The following is an 18,309-nucleotide window of genomic DNA, read 5'->3' on the forward strand; positions in this document are numbered from 1 at the left end:
ATAAATAAGTAATTTACTTATTTTTTTAAGAATATTACTTAATTTTGTAATTAAGGGATTTTCTTATTACTTACAAGTATATGTATAAAGAAAATACAGAAATAAATAAGTGAACGGCTCATACACAGTCATTACAGTAAGTAAGTTTGGGGAAATAAATAAGGAGTGAAATGCAAAAGGAAAATCGTGCAGGAATAAATAAATAAATAATAATGCAAAATAAATAAATAAATGTAAAAATGAATGAAAATAGATCAATGAATAAATAAAAGGAGTAAATAAATAAGGGAATAAATACAAATATAAATAAATATGACAGAAATATCAATTTATGTCACATTTTATCAATTGATTAATGGCTACATTTATTTTTGATATTATTTTTCGGACATTTTTTTCAAACTTTTTTTTCAGACATTTTTCAGACTATTTTTCAGACTTTATTTTATTTTTTTTTTTACTGTTTTCAGACATATTTCAAACTTTTTTTTCAAACTTTTTTTTCAGACATTTTTCGGACTTTTTTTTAAACTTTTTTTTCAGATTTTTTTTTTTTTTTACCTCTTTCAGATATTGTTTAGACTTTTGTTTTCCAACATTTTTCAAACTTTTTTTTTCAAACGATTTTTTCAAATATTTTTTGGATTTTTTTTTCAAACTTTTTTTTCAGACATTTTTCAGACTTTTTTTTTTTTTTTTAATCTTTTTCAGACATTGTTTAGACTTTTTTTCCAACATTTTTTTTCAGACTTTTTTTTTTTTTTTGCCTTTTTCAGATATTGTTTAGACTTTTGTTTTCCAACTTTTTTTTCAGACATTTTTTTTCAAACTTTTTTTTCAGACATTTTTTACAAACTTTTGTTTTCCAACTTTTTTTTTTTCAAACTTTTTTTTCAGACATTTTTCTGACTTTTTTTTCAAACTTTTTTTCAGACATTTTTCTGACTTTCTTTTCAGACATTTTTCAGACTTTATTTTATTTTTTTTTTACTGTTTTCAGACATATTTCAAACTTTTTTTTCAAACTCTTTTTCAGACATTTTTCGGACTTTTTTTTAAACTTTTTTTCAGATATTTTTCGGACTTTTTTTCAAACTTTTTTTTCAGACTTTTTTTTTTTACCTCTTTCAGATATTGTTTAGACTTTTGTTTTCCAACATTTTTCGGACATTTTTCAGACTGTTTTTTTTTTTTTACCTCCATCAGACATTGTTTAGAATTTTGTTTTCCAACATTTTTCAAACTTTCTTTTTCAAACGATTTTTTTCAGACATTTTTCGGACTTTTTTTTAAACTTTTTTTTCAGATTTTTTTTTTTTTTTTTACCTCTTTCAGATATTGTTTAGACTTTTGTTTTCCAACATTTTTCTTTTTTACCTCTATCAGACATTGTTTAGACTTTTGTTTTCCAACATTTTTCAAACTTTTTTTTTCAAACGTTTTTTTCAGATATTTTTTGGATTTTTTTTCAAACTTTTTTTTCAGACATTTTTCAGACTTTTTTTTTTTTTTTAATCTTTTTCAGACATTGTTTAGACTTCTTTTTTCCAAAATTTTTCAAACTTTTTTTTTCAAACGTTTTTTTCAGACATTTTTCGGACTTTTTTTACAAACTTTTTTTTCAGACTTTTTTTTTTTGCCTTTTTCAGATATTGTTTAGACTTTTGTTTTCCAACTTTTTTTTCTGACTTTTTTTTCAAACTTTTTTTTCAGACATTTTTCTGACTTTCTTTTCAGACATTTTTCAGACTTTATTTTATTTTTTTTACTGTTTTCAGACATATTTCAAACTTTTTTTTCAAACTCTTTTTCAGACATTTTTCGGACTTTTTTTTAAACTTTTTTTTCAGATATTTTTCGGACTTTTTTTTCAAACTTTTTTTATCATTCTTTTTTTTTTTTACCTCTTTCAGATATTGTTTAGACTTTTGTTTTCCAACATTTTTCGGACATTTTTCAGACTTTTTTTTTTTTTTACCTCTATCAGACATTGTTTAGAATTTTGTTTTCCAACATTTTTCAAACTTTCTTTTTCAAACGATTTTTTTCAGACATTTTTCATACTTTTTTTTTTTTTTTTTTTACCCTTTTCAGACATTGTTTATACTTTTTTTCCAACATTTTTCAAACTTTTGTTTTCCAACATTTTTCGGATTTTTTTTTCAAACTTTTTTTCAGATATTTTTTGGATTTTTTTTTTCAAACTTTTTTTTCAGACATTTTTCAGACTTTTTTTTTTTTTTTAATCTTTTTCAGACATTGTTTAGACTTCTTTTTTCCAAAATTTTTCAAACTTTTTTTTTTCAAACATTTTTTTAATACATTTTTCGGACTTTTTTTACAAAATTTTTTTTAAGACTTTTTTTTTTTGCATTTTTCAGATATTGTTTAGACTTTTGTTTTCCAACTTTTTTTTCAGACATTTTTTTTCAAACTTTTTTTTCAGACATTTTTCTGACTTTCTTTTCAGACATTTTTCAGACTTTATTTTATTTTTTTTACTGTTTTCAGACATATTTCAAACTTTTTTTTCAAACTCTTTTTCAGACATTTTTCGGACTTTTTTTAAAACTTTTTTTATCATTCTTTTTTTTTTTTACCTCTTTCAGATATTGTTTAGACTTTTGTTTTCCAACATTTTTCGGACATTTTTCAGACTTTTTTTTTTTTTTTACCTCTATCAGACATTGTTTAGAATTTTGTTTTCCAACATTTTTCAAACTTTCTTTTTCAAACGATTTTTTTCAGACATTTTTCAGACTTTTTTTCAAACTTTTTTTTCAGATATTTTTCATACTTTTTTTTTTTTTTTTTTACCCTTTTCAGACATTGTTTAGACTTTTTTTCCAACATTTTTCAAACTTTTGTTTTCCAACATTTTTCGGATTTTTTTTTCAAACTTTTTTTCAGATATTTTTTGGATTTTTTTTTCAAACTTTTTTTTCAGACATTTTTCAGACTTTTTTTTTTTTTTTTAATCTTTTTCAGACATTGTTTAGACTTCTTTTTTCCAAAATTTTTCAAACTTTTTTTTTCAGACTTTTTTTTTTTTTTGCCTTTTTCAGATATTGTTTAGACTTTTGTTTTCCAACTTTTTTTTCAGACATTTTTTTTCAAATTTTTTTTTCAGACATTTTTCTGACTTTCTTTTCAGACATTTTTCAGACTTTATTTTATTTTTTTTACTGTTTTCAGACATATTTCAAACTTTTTTTTCAAACTCTTTTTCAGACATTTTTCGGACTTTTTTTTAAACTTTTTTTTTCAGATATTTTTCGGACTTTTTTTTCAAACTTTTTTTATCATTCTTTTTGTTTTTTACCTCTTTCAGATATTGTTTAGACTTTTGTTTTCCAACATTTTTCGGACATTTTTCAGACTTTTTTTTTTTTTTTACCTCTATCAGACATTGTTTAGAATTTTGTTTTCCAACATTTTTCAAACTTTCTTTGTCAAACGATTTTTTTCAGACATTTTTAATACTTTTTTTTTTTTTTTTTTACCCTTTTCAGACATTGTTTAGACTTTTTTTCCAACATTTTTCAAACTTTTGTTTTCCAACATTTTTCGGATTTTTTTTTCAAACTTTTTTTCAGATATTTTTTGGATTTTTTTTTCAAACTTTTTTTTCAGACATTTTTCAGACTTTTTTTTTTTTTTTTAATCTTTTTCAGACATTGTTTAGACTTCTTTTTTCCAAAATTTTTCAAACTTTTTTTTTCAGACTTTTTTTTTTTTTTGCCTTTTTCAGATATTGTTTAGACTTTTGTTTTCCAACTTTTTTTTCAGACATTTTTTTTCAAATTTTTTTTTCAGACATTTTTCTGACTTTCTTTTCAGACATTTTTCAGACTTTATTTTATTTTTTTTACTGTTTTCAGACATATTTCAAACTTTTTTTTCAAACTCTTTTTCAGACATTTTTCGGACTTTTTTTTAAACTTTTTTTTCAGATATTTTTCGGACTTTTTTTTCAAACTTTTTTTATCATTCTTTTTGTTTTTTACCTCTTTCAGATATTGTTTAGACTTTTGTTTTCCAACATTTTTCGGACATTTTTCAGACTTTTTTTTTTTTTTTTACCTCTATCAGACATTGTTTAGAATTTTGTTTTCCAACATTTTTCAAACTTTCTTTGTCAAACGATTTTTTTCAGACATTTTTCATACTTTTTTTTTTTTTTTTTTACCCTTTTCAGACATTGTTTAGACTTTTTTTCCAACATTTTTCAAACTTTTGTTTTCCAACATTTTTCGGATTTTTTTTTTCAAACTTTTTTTCAGATATTTTTTGGATTTTTTTTTCAAACTTTTTTTTCAGACATTTTTCAGACTTTTTTTTTTTTTTTTAATCTTTTTCAGACATTGTTTAGACTTCTTTTTTCCAAAATTTTTCAAACTTTTTTTTTCAGACTTTTTTTTTTTTTTGCCTTTTTCAGATATTGTTTAGACTTTTGTTTTCCAACTTTTTTTTCAGACATTTTTTTTCAAACTTTTTTTTCACACATTTTTCTGACTTTCTTTTCAGACATTTTTCAGACTTTATTTTATTTTTTTTACTGTTTTCAGACATATTTCAAACTTTTTTTTCAAACTCTTTTTCAGACATTTTTCGGACTTTTTTTTAAACTTTTTTTTCAGATATTTTTCGGACTTTTTTTTCAAACTTTTTTTATCATTCTTTTTTTTTTTTACCTCTTTCAGATATTGTTTAGACTTTTGTTTTCCAACATTTTTCGGACATTTTTCAGACTTTTTTTTTTTTTTTTACCTCTATCAGACATTGTTTAGAATTTTGTTTTCCAACATTTTTCAAACTTTCTTTGTCAAACGATTTTTTTCAGACATTTTTCATACTTTTTTTTTTTTTTTTTTACCCTTTTCAGACATTGTTTAGACTTTTTTTCCAACATTTTTCAAACTTTTGTTTTCAAACATTTTTCGGATTTTTTTTTTCAAACTTTTTTTCAGATATTTTTTGGATTTTTTTTTCAAACTTTTTTTTCAGACATTTTTCAGACTTTTTTTTTTTTTTTTAATCTTTTTCAGACATTGTTTAGACTTCTTTTTTCCAAAATTTTTCAAACTTTTTTTTTCAAACGTTTTTTTCAGACATTTTTCGGACTTTTTTTACAAACTTTTTTTTCAGACTTTTTTTTTTTTTTTTGCCTTTTTCAGATATTGTTTAGACTTTTGTTTTCCAACTTTTTTTTCAGAAATTGTTTTTCAAACTTTTTTTTTAGACATTTTTCAGACTTTTTTTTTTTTTTTTAATCTTTTTCAGACATTGTTTAGACTTTTTTTCCAACATTTTTTTTCAGACTTTTTTTTTTTTTTTGCCTTTTTCAGATATTGTTTAGACTTTTGTTTTCCAACTTTTTTTTCAGACATTTTTTTTCAAACTTTTTTTTTCAGACTTTTTTTTTTTTTTGCCTTTTTCAGATATTGTTTAGACTTTTGTTTTCCAACTTTTTTTTCAGACATTTTTTTTCAAACTTTTTTTTCAGACATTTTTCTGACTTTCTTTTCAGACATTTTTCAGACTTTATTTTATTTTTTTTACTGTTTTCAGACATATTTCAAACTTTTTTTTCAAACTCTTTTTCAGACATTTTTCGGACTTTTTTTTAAACTTTTTTTCAGATATTTTTCGGACTTTTTTTCAAACTTTTTTTTCATACTTTTTTTTTTTTTTTTTTACCCTTTTCATACATTGTTTAGACTTTTTTTCCAACATTTTTCAAACTTTTGTTTTCCAACATTTTTCGGATTTTTTTTTCAAACTTTTTTTCAGATATTTTTTGGATTTTTTTTTCAAACTTTTTTTTCAGACATTTTTCAGACTTTTTTTTTTTTTTTTAATCTTTTTCAGACATTGTTTAGACTTCTTTTTTCCAAAATTTTTCAAACTTTTTTTTTCAGACTTTTTTTTTTTTTTGCCTTTTTCAGATATTGTTTAGACTTTTGTTTTCCAACTTTTTTTTCAGACATTTTTTTTCAAACTTTTTTTTCAGACATTTTTCTGACTTTCTTTTCAGACATTTTTCAGACTTTATTTTATTTTTTTTACTGTTTTCAGACATATTTCAAACTTTTTTTTCAAACTCTTTTTCAGACATTTTTCGGACTTTTTTTTAAACTTTTTTTTCAGATATTTTTCGGACTTTTTTTTCAAACTTTTTTTATCATTCTTTTTTTTTTTTACCTCTTTCAGATATTGTTTAGACTTTTGTTTTCCAACATTTTTCGGACATTTTTCAGACTTTTTTTTTTTTTTTTACCTCTATCAGACATTGTTTAGAATTTTGTTTTCCAACATTTTTAAAACTTTCTTTTTCAAACGATTTTTTTCAGACATTTTTCATACTTTTTTTTTTTTTTTTTTACCCTTTTCAGACATTGTTTAGACTTTTTTTCCAACATTTTTCAAACTTTTGTTTTCCAACATTTTTCGGATTTTTTTTTCAAACTTTTTTTCAGATATTTTTTGGATTTTTTTTTCAAACTTTTTTTTCAGACATTTTTCAGACTTTTTTTTTTTTTTTTAATCTTTTTCAGACATTGTTTAGACTTCTTTTTTCCAAAATTTTTCAAACTTTTTTTTTCAAACGTTTTTTTTCAGACATTTTTCGGACTTTTTTTACAAACTTTTTTTTCAGACTTTTTTTTTTTTTTTTGCCTTTTTCAGATATTGTTTAGACTTTTGTTTTCCAACTTTTTTTTCAGACATTTTTTTTCAAACTTTTTTTTCAGACATTTTTCTGACTTTCTTTTCAGACATTTTTCAGACTTTATTTTATTTTTTTTACTGTTTTCAGATATATTTCAAACTTTTTTTTCAAACTCTTTTTCAGACATTTTTCGGACTTTTTTTAAAACTTTTTTTATCATTCTTTTTTTTTTTTACCTCTTTCAGATATTGTTTAGACTTTTGTTTTCCAACATTTTTCTTTTTTACCTCTATCAGACATTGTTTAGACTTTTGTTTTCCAACATTTTTCAAACTTTTTTTTTCAAACTTTTTTTCAGATATTTTTTGGATTTTTTTTTCAAACTTTTTTTTCAGACATTTTTCAGACTTTTTTTTTTTTTTTAATCTTTTTCAGACATTGTTTAGACTTCTTTTTTCCAAAATTTTTCAAACTTTTTTTTTCAAACGTTTTTTTTCAGACATTTTTCGGACTTTTTTTACAAACTTTTTTTTCAGACTTTTTTTTTTTGCCTTTTTCAGATATTGTTTAGACTTTTGTTTTCCAACTTTTTTTTCTGACTTTTTTTTCAAACTTTTTTTTCAGACATTTTTCTGACTTTCTTTTCAGACATTTTTCAGACTTTATTTTATTTTTTTTACTGTTTTCAGACATATTTCAAACTTTTTTTTCAAACTCTTTTTCAGACATTTTTCGGACTTTTTTTTAAACTTTTTTTTCAGATATTTTTCGGACTTTTTTTTAAAACTTTTTTTATCATTCTTTTTTTTTTTTTACCTCTTTCAGATATTGTTTAGACTTTTGTTTTCCAACATTTTTCGGACATTTTTCAGACTTTTTTTTTTTTTTTACCTCTATCAGACATTGTTTAGAATTTTGTTTTCCAACATTTTTCAAACTTTCTTTTTCAAACGATTTTTTTCAGACATTTTTCATACTTTTTTTTTTTTTTTTTTTACCCTTTTCAGACATTGTTTAGACTTTTTTTCAAACATTTTTCAAAATTTTGTTTTCCAACATTTTTCGGATTTTTTTTTCAAACTTTTTTTCAGATATTTTTTGGATTTTTTTTTCAAACTTTTTTTTCAGACATTTTTCAGACTTTTTTTTTTTTTTTTAATCTTTTTCAGACATTGTTTAGACTTTTTTTCCAACATTTTTCAAACTTTTGTTTTCCAACATTTTTCGGATTTTTTTTTCAAACTTTTTTTCAGATATTTTTTGGATTTTTTTTTCAAACTTTTTTTTCAGACATTTTTCAGACTTTTTTTTTTTTTTTTTAATATTTTTCAGACATTGTTTAGACTTCTTTTTTCCAAAATTTTTCAAACTTTTTTTTTTCAAACGTTTTTTTCAGACATTTTTCGGACTTTTTTTACAAACTTTTTTTTCAGACTTTTTTTTTTTTTTTTTGCCTTTTTCAGATATTGTTTAGACTTTTGTTTTCCAACTTTTTTTTCAGAAATTGTTTTTCAAACTTTTTTTTTAGACATTTTTCAGACTTTTTTTTTTTTTTTTAATATTTTTCAGACATTGTTTAGACTTTTTTTCCAACATTTTTTTTCAGACTTTTTTTTTTTTTTTTGCCTTTTTCAGATATTGTTTAGACTTTTGTTTTCCAACTTTTTTTTCAGACATTTTTTTTCAAACTTTTTTTTCAGACATTTTTCTGACTTTTTTTTCAAACTTTTTTTCAGACATTTTTCTGACTTTCTTTTCAGACATTTTTCAGACTTTATTTTATTTTTTTTTTACTGTTTTCAGACATATTTCAAACTTTTTTTTCAAACTCTTTTTCAGACATTTTTCGGACTTTTTTTTAAACTTTTTTTCAGATATTTTTCGGACTTTTTTTCAAACTTTTTTTTCAGACTTTTTTTTTTTACCTCTTTCAGATATTGTTTATACTTTTGTTTTCCAACATTTTTCGGACATTTTTCAGACTGTTTTTTTTTTTTACCTCCATCAGACATTGTTTAGAATTTTGTTTTCCAACATTTTTCAAACTTTCTTTTTCAAACGATTTTTTTCAGACATTTTTCGGACTTTTTTTTAAACTTTTTTTTCAGATTTTTTTTTTTTTTTTTTACCTCTTTCAGATATTGTTTAGACTTTTGTTTTCCAACATTTTTCTTTTTTACCTCTATCAGACATTGTTTAGACTTTTGTTTTCCAACATTTTTCAAACTTTTTTTTTTCAAACGTTTTTTTCAGATATTTTTTGGATTTTTTTTTCAAACTTTTTTTTCAGACATTTTTCAGACTTTTTTTTTTTTTTTTAATCTTTTTCAGACATTGTTTAGACTTCTTTTTTCCAAAATTTTTCAAACTTTTTTTTTTCAAACGTTTTTTTCAGACATTTTTCGGACTTTTTTTACAAACTTTTTTTTCAGACTTTTTTTTTTTTGCCTTTTTCAGATATTGTTTAGACTTTTGTTTTCCAACTTTTTTTTCTGACTTTTTTTTCAAACTTTTTTTCAGACATTTTTCTGACTTTCTTTTCAGACATTTTTCAGACTTTATTTTATTTTTTTTTTACTGTTTTCAGACATATTTCAAACTTTTTTTTCAAACTCTTTTTCAGACATTTTTCGGACTTTTTTTTAAACTTTTTTTTCAGATATTTTTCGGACTTTTTTTCAAACTTTTTTTTCAGACTTTTTTTTTTTTTACCTCTTTCAGATATTGTTTATACTTTTGTTTTCCAACATTTTTCGGACATTTTTTCAGACTGTTTTTTTTTTTTACCTCCATCAGACATTGTTTAGAATTTTGTTTTCCAACATTTTTCAAACTTTCTTTTTCAAACGATTTTTTTCAGACATTTTTCGGACTTTTTTTTAAACTTTTTTTTCAGATTTTTTTTTTTTTTTTTTACCTCTTTCAGATATTGTTTAGACTTTTGTTTTCCAACATTTTTCTTTTTTACCTCTATCAGACATTGTTTAGACTTTTGTTTTCCAACATTTTTCAAACTTTTTTTTTCAAACGTTTTTTTCAGATATTTTTTGGATTTTTTTTCAAACTTTTTTTTCAGACATTTTTCAGACTTTTTTTTTTTTTTTAATCTTTTTCAGACATTGTTTAGACTTCTTTTTTCCAAAATTTTTCAAACTTTTTTTTTCAAACGTTTTTTTCAGACATTTTTCGGACTTTTTTTACAAACTTTTTTTTCAGACTTTTTTTTTTTTGCCTTTTTCAGATATTGTTTAGACTTTTGTTTTCCAACTTTTTTTTCAGACATTTTTTTTTCAAACTTTTTTTTCAGACATTTTTCTGACTTTCTTTTCAGACATTTTTCAGACTTTATTTTATTTTTTTTACTGTTTTCAGACATATTTCAAACTTTTTTTTCAAACTCTTTTTCAGACATTTTTAGGACTTTTTTTTAAACTTTTTTTTCAGATATTTTTCGGACTTTTTTTTCAAACTTTTTTTATCATTCTTTTTTTTTTTTTACCTCTTTCAGATATTGTTTAGACTTTTGTTTTCCAACATTTTTCGGACATTTTTCAGACTTTTTTTTTTTTTTACCTCTATCAGACATTGTTTAGAATTTTGTTTTCCAACATTTTTCAAACTTTCTTTTTCAAACGATTTTTTTCAGACATTTTTCATACTTTTTTTTTTTTTTTTTTACCCTTTTCAGACATTGTTTAGACTTTTTTTCCAACATTTTTCAAACTTTTGTTTTCCAACATTTTTAGGATTTTTTTTTCAAACTTTTTTTCAGATATTTTTTGGATTTTTTTTTCAAACTTTTTTTTCAGACATTTTTCAGACTTTTTTTTTTTTTTTTTAATCTTTTTCAGACATTGTTTAGACTTCTTTTTTCCAAAATTTTTCAAACTTTTTTTTTCAAACATTTTTTTCAGACATTTTTCGGACTTTTTTTACAAACTTTTTTTTCAGACTTTTTTTTTTTTTGCCTTTTTCAGATATTGTTTAGACTTTTGTTTTCCAACTTTTTTTTCAGACATTTTTTTTCAAACTTTTTTTTCAGACATTTTTCTGACTTTCTTTTCAGACATTTTTCAGACTTTATTTTATTTTTTTTACTGTTTTCAGACATATTTCAAACTTTTTTTTCAAACTCTTTTTCAGACATTTTTCGGACTTTTTTTAAAACTTTTTTTATCATTCTTTTTTTTTTTTTACCTCTTTCAGATATTGTTTAGACTTTTGTTTTCCAACATTTTTCGGACATTTTTCAGACTTTTTTTTTTTTTTTACCTCTATCAGACATTGTTTAGAATTTTGTTTTCCAACATTTTTCAAACTTTCTTTTTCAAACGATTTTTTTCAGACATTTTTCGGACTTTTTTTCAAACTTTTTTTTCAGATATTTTTCATACTTTTTTTTTTTTTTTTTTTTACCCTTTTCAGACATTGTTTAGACTTTTTTCCAACATTTTTCAAACTTTTGTTTTCCAACATTTTTCGGATTTTTTTTTCAAACTTTTTTTTCAGACATTTTTCAGACTTTTTTTTTTTTTTTTAATCTTTTTCAGACATTGTTTAGACTTCTTTTTTCCAAAATTTTTCAAACTTTTTTTTTCAGACTTTTTTTTTTTTTTTGCCTTTTTCAGATATTGTTTAGACTTTTGTTTTCCAACTTTTTTTTCAGACATTTTTTTTTCAAACTTTTTTTTCACACATTTTTCTGACTTTCTTTTCAGACATTTTTCAGACTTTATTTTATTTTTTTTACTGTTTTCAGACATATTTCAAACTTTTTTTTCAAACTCTTTTTCAGACATTTTTCGGACTTTTTTTTAAACTTTTTTTTCAGATATTTTTCGGACTTTTTTTTCAAACTTTTTTTATCATTCTTTTTTTTTTTTACCTCTTTCAGATATTGTTTAGACTTTTGTTTTCCAACATTTTTCGGACATTTTTCAGACTTTTTTTTTTTTTTTTTACCTCTATCAGACATTGTTTAGAATTTTGTTTTCCAAAATTTTTAAAACTTTCTTTGTAAAACGATTTTTTTTCAGACATTTTTCATACTTTTTTTTTTTTTTTTTTTACCCTTTTCAGACATTGTTTAGACTTTTTTTCCAACATTTTTCAAACTTTTGTTTTCCAACATTTTTCGGATTTTTTTTTCAAACTTTTTTTTCAGATATTTTTTGGATTTTTTTTTCAAACTTTTTTTTCAGACATTTTTCAGACTTTTTTTTTTTTTTTTTAATCTTTTTCAGACATTGTTTAGACTTCTTTTTTCCAAAATTTTTCAAACTTTTTTTTTAAACGTTTTTTTTCAGACATTTTTCGGACTTTTTTTACAAACTTTTTTTTCAGACTTTTTTTTTTTTTTTTTTGCCTTTTTCAGATATTGTTTAGACTTTTGTTTTCCAACTTTTTTTTCAGAAATTGTTTTTCAAACTTTTTTTTCAGACATTTTTCAGACTTTTTTTTTTTTTTTTTAATCTTTTTCAGACATTGTTTAGACTTTTTTTCCAACATTTTTTTTCAGACTTTTTTTTTTTTTTTTGCCTTTTTCAGATATTGTTTCGACTTTTGTTTTCCAACTTTTTTTTCAGAAATTTTTTTTCAAACTTTTTTTTCAGACATTTTTCTGACTTTCTTTTCAGACATTTTTCAGACTTTATTTTATTTTTTTTTACTGTTTTCAGACATATTTCAAACTTTTTTTTCAAACTCTTTTTCAGACATTTTTCGGACTTTTTTTTTAAACTTTTTTTTCAGATATTTTTCGGACTTTTTTTTCAAACTTTTTTTATCATTCTTTTTTTTTTTTTACCTCTTTCAGATATTGTTTAGACTTTTGTTTTCCAACATTTTTCGGACATTTTTCAGAATTTTTTTTTTTTTTACCTCCATCAGACATTGTTTAGAATTTTGTTTTCCAACATTTTTCAAACTTTCTTTTTCAAACGATTTTTTTCAGACATTTTTCGGACTTTTTTTTAAACTTTTTTTTCAGATTTCTTTTTTTTTTTTTTATCTCTTTCAGATATTGTTTAGACTTTTGTTTTCCAACATTTTTCAGACATTTTTTTTTTTTTACCTCTATCAGACATTGTTTAGACTTTTGTTTTCCAACATTTTTCAAACTTTTTTTTTCAAACGTTTCTTTCAGATATTTTTTGGACTTTTTTTTCAAACTTTTTTTTCAGACATTTTTCAGACTTTTTTTTTTTTTTTACCTCTATCAGACATTGTTTAGAATTTTGTTTTCCAACATATTTCAAACTTTCTTTTTCAAACGATTTTTTTCAGACATTTTTCGGACTTTTTTTTAAACTTTTTTTTTCAGATTTTTTTTTTTTTTTTACCTCTTTCAGATATTGTTTAGTCTTTTGTTTTCCAACATTTTTCAGACATTTTTTTTTTTTTTACCTCTATCAGACATTGTTTAGACTTTTGTTTTCCAACATTTTTCAAACTTTTTTTTTCAAACGTTTTTTTCAGATATTTTTTGGACTTTTTTTTCAAACTTTTTTTTCATACATTTTTCATACTTTTTTTTTTTTTTACCTCTATCAGACATTGTTTAGAATTTTGTTTTCCAACATTTTTCAAACTTTCTTTTTCAAACGATTTTTTTTCAGACATTTTTTGGACTTTCTTTTCAGACATTGTTCAGACTTTATTTTATTTTTTTTACTGTTTTCAGACATATTTCAAACTTTTTTTTCAAACTCTTTTTCAGACATTTTTCGGACTTTTTTTTAAACTTTTTTTTCAGATATTTTTCGGACTTTTTTTTCAAATTTTTTTTTCAGACTTTTTTTTTTTTTACCTCTTTCAGATATTGTTTAGACTTTTGTTTTCCAACATTTTTCGGACATTTTTCAGACTTTTTTTTTTTTTTTTTACCTCTATCAGACATTGTTTAGAATTTTGTTTTCCAACATTTTTCAAACTTTCTTTTTCAAACGATTTTTTTCAGACATTTTTCGGACTTTTTTTTAAAATTTTTTTTTCAGACATTTTTCATACTTTTTTTTTTTTTTTTTTTTTTACCCTTTTCAGACATTGTTTAGACTTTTTTTCCAACATTTTTCAAACTTTTGTTTTCCAACATTTTTCGGATTTTTTTTTTCAAACTTTTTTTCAGACATTTTTCGGACTTTTGTTTTCAAACTTATTTTTCAGTCATTTTTTCAGACTTTTTTTTTTTTTTTTAATCTTTATCAGACATTGTTTAGACTTTTTTTTTTTTTTTTACCTCTATCAGACATTTAGACTTTTGTTTTCCAACATTTTTCAAACTTTTTTTTCAAACGTTTTTTTCAGACATTTTTCAGACATTTTTCAGACATTTTTTTCAAACATTTTTTTTTCTTTTTACTTTTTTCAGAGATTGTTTAGACTTTTTTTTTCAAACTTTATAGATATTTTTAGATATAGTATCCTGAGATACTATATCTAAATATAGTGATAGAGGTACTTCTTCCACCACTGAACATGGTCACTACCCATCTATCTGTTTAGAGGAGGGATCTGTTTATTTTAGTATTATTTGTATATATATATATATATATATATATTCCAGTCAATAGTGGACCCAAATCCAACCTGTTATTTATTTTTTTTCTATGTGTATATATATATAATGTTTTATTATTATTATTATTATTTTTTTATTTTTGTATTTATTTCCTTGCCAATCTCCTGCTCCCCACTCCAGTCCAGCAGCTGGAGGTAATGCACCTTTTAGCTGGTAAGAAGAAGTGTACTGTCCCTTTAATACTTTCTCTGTAGCGCGTTTTGGACTCTGTCGCTCTCCGTAGTTCCAAGGCCTATGGAAGGAGGCTAGCACATGGGTCTTGTGTGTTTAGTACCACGCATGCGCAGTGTAACTCAAGTGCAGGCCATATTCTACTGCGCATGCGCAATCCCCACGGAGATAAGACGCGATGATGACGCGTGACGCAACCTTCTCTTCATAGGCCTTCATGTTTTTTCTCCGCTGCTGCGCCACTGATTCATCCTGAGAGACTCAGAGTTTAACGGAGATATTCAGAGTTTAACGGAGAGACTCAGAGTTTAACGGAGAGACTCAGAGTTTAACAGAGAGATTCAGAGTTTAACGGAGAGACTCAGAGTTTAACGGAGAGACTCAGAGTTTAACGGAGAGACTCAGAGTTTAACAGAGAGATTCAGAGTTTAACAGAGAGATTCAGAGTTTAACAGAGAGACTCAGAGTTTAACAGAGAGATTCAGAGTTTAACGGAGAGACTCAGAGTTTAACGGAGATATTCAGAGTTTAACAGAGAGATTCAGAGTTTAACAGAGAGATTCAGAGTTTAACGGAGATATTCAGAGTTTAACGGAGATATTCAGAGTTTAACAGAGAGATTCAGAGTTTAACAGAGAGATTCAGAGTTTAACGGAGAGACTCAGAGTTTAACAGAGAGATTCAGAGTTTAACGGAGAGACTCAGAGTTTAACAGAGAGACTCAGAGTTTAACGATGTGTAACACATATTCCAACAGCTCAGATCAGATCAGATGAAAAAGACATTTACAATAAAATAAGTAACATTTCTTAATTCACGTGTGCCCTTTATTACTTATTTTAGGTTATTTACAGTAAACGCACAATTACATAACTTGTGATATAACAATAGAAACCACTGTAATATTATTAGTGTCTCACATAATACATAATAATATTAATAATAATAATATACTGACTACATCAGAACAGAGGCAGAACTTGTGTTTTAAATTCTTTAACTAAAGTTACATCTGATCAGATCCATCAACGACCCGGAGCATCCTCTGTCTCTGGAGGAACTCAATGTCGTGGAGCAAGTCCGAGTCCAGGTACGCACCTTTAATTTGATTTACTACTGGGTGAATGCAGGAAAAAGCAGGATATGCCATCGATCTGTCTGTTACTGACCTGACTTTACAGAACTTTTACTGCACTTACTAAAGAAATAAACAAGTAACTTTCACACTCTCCAGCCGTCCTCACTGCAGAAACATCCTACGTCCTTAACGAGTTAAAACAATAAGTTAATTGCATTCAGTATGTTGTTAATTAAGTCTCTTTCTATCTGTGTGTTTTTCTCAGGTTAATGATGCAGAGAGCATTGTGGGTATTGAGTTCACGCCCACCATCCCCCACTGCAGCATGGCAACACTCATTGGCCTGTCAATCAAAGTGAAGCTGCTGCGCTCGCTGCCAGACCGATTCAAAGTATGTGTGTGTGTGTGTGTGTGTGTGTGTGTGTGTGTGTGTGTGTGTGTGTGTGTGTGTGTGTGTGTGTGTGTGTTTGTGTGTTGGTACTATGAATGCACATTTAATATCACCTCCTTTGAGTGTTAGTTAATATGAACAACATGTCATACCGTGTGGGATTTCTGTCTAAACGTTGTGTGTTCTTTCTGTTTCTGCTCAGATTGACGTCCACATCACTCCCGGGACTCACGCCTCAGAGGAAGCAGGTAAATATCACACAGAGACGGCAGGCATGATGGGATATTAGACCATATTCCCCACTAGTCAGGGGTCAGCAACCTTTACTATCTAAAGAGCCGTTCTGGGTAAAAAAAATAAATCTGTCTGGAGCCGCAAAACATTTGATCATTGTGATGAAGGTAACACAGTTTATGAGGGCCAAAGAGCAAATGTACTACGGAGTGTTATATAGTATTATTCCAGAATAAAGTCACAACTTTACCAGAAAAGGAGAGGGGCTAAAGAGACACATGTGGCTCCGGAGCTGCAGGTTGCTGACCCCTGGCCACTAGTCATAATACTGTAGTTACTGTTAAATGCGAGGACTTGATTGTATGTTATGTGATTTTTCTTCTATGTTGTGCAGTGAACAAACAGCTGGCAGACAAAGAGAGAGTTGCAGCAGCTCTGGAGAACTCCTCTCTGCTGGAGGTGGTCAACCAGTGCCTGACCCCCCCTAAGGGCGTCTGAGCAGCCAATCAGCTTCATCGTCTTCTGCTTTCAGCCACTGATCAGCCAATCGTGTTCGGCTCTGTCTTTGACGACTGAGGTGTGTCTGCCAAGCTCTGTGTCCGGCCGCCCATCACCAATACAGGTGTGAATAGCTGCAACTGGCGGACACTGATGCAGCAAACCCAATTATTGAATGTTTCCTCCTAAAGAGAGCCATACAGACGGCTAGTCATCATGCAGAACAGTCTGCACAAAGCAGTATTAGTAATTCTACTTCCATCTGTGAATTTTTGTGGTGAAAAAGTTGAGAAACTCTGCCCGTCAGGTCATTCAGTGTATTTCCTGTTTTATATTATTAAATCTGTATTCTAACGGATGCAATGAATCATTTTTAGAATAATATTTAGACTCAACATCTGCAGCAACAATCCACACACGTATATAATATTGATGCTTTTGACATCATATTAAAAATGTATAGACCAGAAATTACAAATAAAAGATGAAGATATTTTTGTGTGTTTTTTAAGATGTATTTCTTCAGGGATATAAATAATTTCATCAGACATTGAATTAATGGTTTTCACTTGACCTTATTGAAACAATTCCATGAATGGCAATTAGGGCTGGGCGATATTAAGGAAATCAAATATCACGTTATTTTCAACCAAATACCCTGATATCCAATCCAATCCAGTCCAAATCTATTTATAAAGCACATTTAAAAACAAAGGTTGACCAAAGTGCTGTACAATTATACATAAAAACATAAAAAACAACAATAAAACAACTAAGACCAACTTAAATAAAAATATTCAACTCTCATGCCGAGCCAAAAGCCATTAAGGAATAAAAGTGTGTTTTGAGGTTTGATTTAAAAGCAGGTAGTGTGGGCGACAGCCCAACATGTGGAGGCAGAGCGGTCCAGAGCTTTGGAGCTGCAACTGAAAAGGCTCGGTCACCCCTGAGCTTTAAAGGTCCCATATTGTGCTCATTTTCAGGTTCTTACTTGTATTTTGGGTTTCTACTAGAACATGTTTATATACTTTAATGTTTAAAAAAAAAAATTATTTTCCTCTTACTGTCTGCTTGAATATACCTGTATTTACCCTCCGTCTGAAACGCTCCGTTTTAGTGCATTTGTATGGAATTGCAACAGAATTGCGTTGCTAGGCAACAGCTCGGGTCCATGTTTACGTCCTGTCAGCTCATGTCATTCACATCCACTGCAAAAGGAAATAAACTGGGGCCCATTTAGAATGTTTACGTTTAAAACCTTGTAATGGTCTAAATATTGTATATTTGTGACATCATAAATGGATAGAAATCCTGATGGCTTGTTTCAAATGCACAGTCTCTGAATACGGGCTGTGTGTGTTTCTCTGTGGATTGAGCGTTTCGATACTTTCACAGTATTTATATAGAACTTAAACCTGCTTTATAATATAAAAGCCATGAAAATGTCACTTTTTACAATATGGGACCTTTAACTTTGACCTTGGGGACAGTCAGAAGCAACTTGATCTGAGTGTCCTTGATAAAAGATGTGGTTTTAAAAGGTCTGAGAGATAAGTTGACGATTTATATGTTAATGATTAAATCTTAAAATCAATCCTAAAAGGCACAGGGAGCCAGTGAAGTGAAGCCAGAATCGGGGAGATGTGCTCACGTTTACCAGTTAAAAGACGAGTTGCCGCGTTCTGAAC

General features: G+C 25.8%; 1 protein-coding gene across 1 annotated transcript; it reads left to right on the forward strand.

The window, feature by feature from the left end:
* Window positions 1-15,420: 15,420 nt before the first annotated feature.
* On the forward strand, window positions 15,421-17,118 carry LOC119496236 (cytosolic iron-sulfur assembly component 2B-like; the record flags this gene model as incomplete). The annotated part of the gene is made up of 4 exons (XM_037783405.1): window positions 15,421-15,510; window positions 15,764-15,889; window positions 16,092-16,137; window positions 16,518-17,118. Coding segments are annotated over 4 exons (366 nt in total), but the record flags the coding sequence as incomplete, so codon positions are not given.
* Window positions 17,119-18,309: the final 1,191 nt, after the last annotated feature.

Source organism: Sebastes umbrosus, chromosome 10 (assembly GCF_015220745.1).
Source record: "Sebastes umbrosus isolate fSebUmb1 chromosome 10, fSebUmb1.pri, whole genome shotgun sequence".
Lineage (NCBI taxonomy): Eukaryota > Metazoa > Chordata > Actinopteri > Perciformes > Sebastidae > Sebastes > Sebastes umbrosus.